This window comes from Mytilus trossulus, chromosome 6, assembly GCF_036588685.1.
Source record: "Mytilus trossulus isolate FHL-02 chromosome 6, PNRI_Mtr1.1.1.hap1, whole genome shotgun sequence".
Taxonomy (NCBI): domain Eukaryota; kingdom Metazoa; phylum Mollusca; class Bivalvia; order Mytilida; family Mytilidae; genus Mytilus; species Mytilus trossulus.
In genome coordinates this window covers 56,513,297-56,519,296 of record NC_086378.1, presented here as the reverse complement: position 1 = coordinate 56,519,296, position 6,000 = coordinate 56,513,297, and the positions used below count along the sequence as shown (strand labels likewise).

Sequence of the window (6,000 nt, the reverse complement as noted above, 5' to 3'; positions counted from 1 at the left end):
TTATATTTTTGTCAAATGGTCAAAGTAAATAATTGTCATTTACAACAAGCCAAATTAATTTTAGTCAAGGTGTTTGGTGTCACCTTAAAGATTTCAAAAAAGCAAGTAACAATCTTGTGTTTTATTTCAAATGCTTCTACTTCACAATTTTTGACTAGAAAACCAACATTGTATGTTGCCAAATCACATTATCCAATATCAAAAAGTTATTCCTTCAATGACCAAATTTTAAAGCTTTGATAATTCAATAAATAAACAATAGTAGCTATCAAAACTGCATGTAAAAATATAGTATAAATACAGCGAATTTCAAAGAACCAAATAATATAGTGTGGATGTATTTATTTTTTGTGGATATCAATTTTCATCAATTTAGGTAAAAGTGTATTTTTGTGGATATTAGAGTTTGCGATTTTGTAAAAATCTCCATTTAGCCAATAGAAACGTTGACTTTCGTTGAATACTATAATCCATGGTTTTACACATATACCCCACAAAAACAATAACAAACTGTATTCCACAAAATAATAATAACTCCATAGTATGGTCAAAGAGGTATATGCAGGGGTCTAATTTAAGCTTTTTTGTGTATTGGTCAGTCAGACCAGTGGACTGAAAATCTGCTGGTCCAGCTCCAAATCTACTGGTCTTGCAAAAATGACATTCATTTGACAAACACTAATATAAATGATAGATGTTTACTTTTATTTGCATGCTTTCTTTTACATATGTTATTTCAGTAGATTTTTTGTGCTGTTCTGATTGTTCATGAGCAATTACAGAATCTAACTTCAAATTTGAAGATCCAGGTACAAAATATTTTTTTTTTCTAGGTCTGCCATTGCAAATTCTTCACATGTTATACAATTCATTACATTGTGCTTGGTACAGATTTCGTAGCAAAATTCATTGTAAACAAAAGAAGATTGTAATGCAATAAGTGATTTTTATTGACGAAATTCTACTGGTCTGCCGGACCACCAGCTCACAAAATCTACTGATCTGACATATATTCTTCTGATCTCAACCACCAGACCAGTGCTAATTTCGACCACTGGGTATATGTCATATAATGCATTATGTCTATAAATTGTAAACAACAGATCATTATATTTATTTGAGATTGTCATTTAAAAACTACATAAATTGTACAATAGCTGCATGAATAATAATATTAAGTGTAGAAAATGAAAAATAAATGTTCATTGTTGCTGGTAAGAGGGGAGGGGTTTGAGTGCTCATAAACAAACTTAACCTCAAAATATTCTTTATGTAACTGTTCAAAGTCAGGAGTGTTCAGTGGTTATTGTTGATTCATGTCGGTCTTATTTCTATTTTTTTGTAAATTGTTGTGTTTCTCATTTGATTTGCCTTATAAATAAGATTATGCAAATTTACCTGGACCCTGATCTTAACAGGAATTGTGAACCATTATTGTTAAAGAGTATCATCAGCCCATTATATTCAATTAGTCAGAATACCCAAATCAGAGTACATTTACACCTATAAACACACAAATCTACCATTAACAGTAACAAATCATAATCTGCAATCCTGGTTCTCTTAAAGCCTCAAATTGGTTATGGTTAAAAATTTACAGGGAAATACCTATTTATAATTCATTAATCTTATTTAAATTATTTATACTTATATATATAAATATTTCATAAAATTTTAACTTGATTAAAATTTTTTGAATTTTATATATTGGTGATATAAACGTTCCTAATTAATCAATGACTTACAAAAATTTATATCAATGTAACACTTGTCATGATCACCATAACCTAATGATAAATTTATGTAGTAAATTTAATAGAAAAGTATTTATAAACATTTGCATCAGTGACCTATATAAACTACATAAATTAAGGATCTGTATAGTATACAAATCCTTGCATAAAATGAAACATTAAAATTGTGAATATGAAATACTTCAGGTGAATGTTATTAAAATTAGTTCAAATGCCCATTTATTTGCTTTTAGGTACTATCCTATATCAAATAAAAACAATTAGCAAAAACAATATTTACATTAACATTTATACTCTAAAGCACTAAATTTTAAACAAATAACAAAAACATAAGCAGTGTTATATAAATAAAGATATAGAAAAAAAAGAAATTTAGCAAAAGAAGAATTATCTATTGCAGGACTTGTCATGATAACAGAAAAATATACAACTAAGATTACATTTGGAAACAATTTTTTTTTTTTTTGTAGCAAATTAATCCACTGAAGGTTAACCTCTAAGCTTTTACTGATTTAATAACATCTCACAGAACAGTCAAGCCCTGTGCGATACATGGCACAATGACAGTTGTAAGATGAAGGTAAATCTCCCAAAACAAATGCATAACTTGATACTAATATGACAGTACAAAAATATGTTTCACATACAAAAGTGTAACATTGCTAGCTTTGTATCTTAACATTATGGTTAATTTAATATTGTTTGAATCATTTCAAATCATTACTCTTTACTATGGTTAACATCTGTAATTCAAGACACTTTAGAAATCTAATTGTTTTTTCTAATGTTAAAATAAATCTCTGACGATGGAATCCCAAGCAGCACTTTTCTGATGTAATAACTTTTACAATCTGCATTTTTCATTTATACAAAAAAAAATACAAATTATAGATGAATTTATGCTTGACAATAGAAACATATCACAAATATAAAGCAGTTAGGTATAAACAATTGCTTTTGTCTAATGTTCCAATTTTTTTTACAGCCGAAATATGTAAATGTCTATTATGCTATTTATGCATGTGCAGAATCTAAGTAAAATCATGATTTCACACCTGGTACCTGGTTGACTTTAATTGTATTCACTTGTATGTAGACAAGAACTGTTCATGGAAGTTCCTAAATCTTTCCAACATTTCTTTCAACTTTTCTACAGGAGGCAAGATTGTGGTCCTAAAAAAATATTTAAGTAAACAAATAGATAATAACTAGACTCTTTCCTGGCATAATTTCAAAAAAGTTATTTTTCGCACATGCATGTGTTTTTTCTTTTTTCTTTCCAGATCTGGTGCTTTGGTTTAGAATATATTAGCATTGAAATACCGTATTTTCCTACTTTAGTGCCTTAAAAAAATCTTTGATCAGTTTTGAAAGTGAACTGCTTGAAGGAGAAGGTGACAGAGATACCCAATATCAAATTTTATATATATTTACTTAGGACTCCACTACAGAGAATAAGACAGGAAATTGAATTCTAAATTAAAAAAAAATATTTGCTGATTTTTTTTAATGAAAGTATTATTTTGTGCAAAAAAGATAAAAGTATTTGATACTGACTACATGTTGAAGCATTAATTTACCTAAAATGATATGTGCCAGGTCTCTGACCAAATCCTGAGCCAGGGACAACACATATACCTGTCTTTTCTAGCAACTCAAAACAATACATCACATCAGCTGGTACACCTCGTTTCTGAAAACAGAAAGTCAAAACAATACATCACATCAGCTGGTACACCTTGTTTCTGAAAACAGAAAGTCAAAACAATACATCACATCAGCTGGTACACCTCGTTTCTGAAAACAGAAAGTCAAAACAATACATCACATCAGCTGGTACACCTCGTTTCTGAAAACAGAAAGTCAAAACAATACATCACATCAGCTGGTACTCCTCGTTTCTGAAAACAGAAAGTCAAAACAATACATCACATCAGCTGGTACACCTCGTTTCTGAAAACAGAAAGACAAAACAATACATCACATCAGCTGGTTCACCTAGTTTCTGAAAACAGAAAATCAAAATAATACATCAAATCAGTGGGTACACCTTGATTCTGAAAACAGAAAGTCAAAACAATACATCAAATCAGTGGGTACACCTCGTTTCTGAAAACAGAAAGTCAAAACAATACATTAAATCAGTGGGTACACCTCGTTTCTGAAAACAGAAAGTCAAAACAATACATCAAATCAGTGGGTACACCTCGTGTCTGAAAACAGAAAGTCAAAACAATACATCAAATCAGTGGGTACACCTTGATTCTGAAAACAGAAAGACAAAATAATACATCAAATCAGCTGGTGCACCTTTGTTTTTGAAAACAAAGTGAAAACAATACATCACATTTATATAGCTGATGCAACTTGTTTCTGAAAACAGAAAGTCAAAACAGATACATCACATCAGCTGGTACACCTCGTTTCTGAAAACAGAAAGTCAAAATAGTACATCACATAATTGCTGGCAAACCTCGTTTCTGAAAACAGAAAGTCAAAACATTTGACATTGTCTTATAGGGGCCTTTTATAGCTGACTATGTGGTATGGGCTTTGCTCATTGTTAAAGGCCGTATGGTGACCTATAGTTGTTAATGTTTGTGTCATTTTGGTCTTTTGTGGATAGTTGTCTCATTGGCAATCATACCACATCTTCTTTTTTATAATACATCACATCAGCTGGTACACCTCGTTTTTGAAAACAGAAAGTCAAAACAATACATCAAATCAGCTGGTACACCTTTTCTGAAAACAGAAAGTCAAAACAATACATCACATCAGCTGGTACACCTTGTTTCTGAAAACAGAAAGTCGAAACAATACATCACATCAGCTGGTACACCTTGTTTCTGAAAACAGAAAGTCAAAACAATACATCACATCAGCTGGTACACCTTGTTTCTGAAAACAGAAAGTCAAAACAATACATCACATCAGCTGGTACACCTTGTTTCTGAAAACAGAAAGTCAAAACAATACATCACATCAGCTGGTACACCTTGTTTCTGAAAACAGAAAGTCAAAACAATACATCACATCAGCTGGTACACCTTGTTTCTGAAAACAGAAAGTCAAAACAATACATCACATCAGCTGGTACACCTTGTTTCTGAAAACGGAAAATTAAAACAAAACATCACATCAGCTGGTACACCTTGTTTCTGAAAACAGAAAGTCAAAACAATACATCACATCAGCTGGTACACCTTGTTTCTGAAAACAGAAAGTCAAAACAATACATCACATCAGCTGGTACACCTTGTTTCTGAAAACGGAAAATTAAAACAAAACATCACATCAGCTGGTACACCTTGTTTCTGAAAACAGAAAGTCAAAACAATACATCACATCAGCTGGTACACCTTGTTTCTGAAAACAGAAAGTCAAAACAATACATCACAGCAGCTGGTACACCTTGTTTCTGAAAACAGAAAGTCAAAACAATACATCACAGCAGCTGGTACACCTTGTTTCTGAAAACAGAAAGTCAAAACAATACATCACATCAGCTGGTACACCTTGTTTCTGAAAACAGAAAGTCAAAACAATACATCACATCAGCTGGTACACCTTGTTTCTGAAAACAGAAAGTCAAAACAATACATCACATCAGCTGGTACACCTTGTTTCTGAAAACGGAAAATTAAAACAAAACATCACATCAGCTGGTACAATACATCACATCAGCTGGTACACCTTGTTTCTGAAAACAGAAAGTCAAAACAATACATCACATCAGCTGGTACACCTTGTTTCTGAAAACGGAAAATTAAAACAAAACATCACATCAGCTGGTACACCTTGTTTCTGAAAACAGAAAGTCAAAACAATACATCACATCAGCTGGTACACCTTGTTTCTGAAAACAGAAAGTCAAAACAATACATCACATCAGCTGGTACACCTTGTTTCTGAAAACAGAAAGTCAAAACAATACATCACATCAGCTGGTACACCTTGTTTCTGAAAACAGAAAGATAAAACAATACATAACATCAGGAAGTACACCTCGTTTCTGAAAACAGAAAGTCAAAACAATACATCACATCAGGAAGTACACCTCGTTTCTGAAAACAGAAAGTCAAAACAATACATCACATCAGCTGGTACACTTCCTTTCTGAAAACAGAAAGTCACGTGTACATCAAAACATACACTTTTAGAACAATTCATCACATTATCTGGTACTTCTTGTCTCTAAAAAACAGACAATTACTCGAGGTTTATTGGATTTAATATGAGGCAG

General features: G+C 31.7%; 1 protein-coding gene across 1 annotated transcript in view; it reads right to left on the bottom strand.

Moving 5' to 3' along the window:
- Positions 1 to 684: 684 nt before the first annotated feature.
- The window catches only part of LOC134721573 (alanine aminotransferase 1-like), a 29,469-nt gene continuing 24,153 nt past the window's right edge, over positions 685 to 6,000 (bottom strand). The window contains exons 12-13 of the mRNA XM_063584671.1: positions 3,335 to 3,447; positions 685 to 2,927 (exon numbers count right to left, since the gene is read on the bottom strand). Of these exons, the coding sequence (XP_063440741.1) occupies positions 2,837 to 2,927; positions 3,335 to 3,447 (204 nt within the window). The 3' untranslated portion in view covers positions 685 to 2,836. The remainder of the gene's footprint in view (positions 2,928 to 3,334; positions 3,448 to 6,000) is intronic.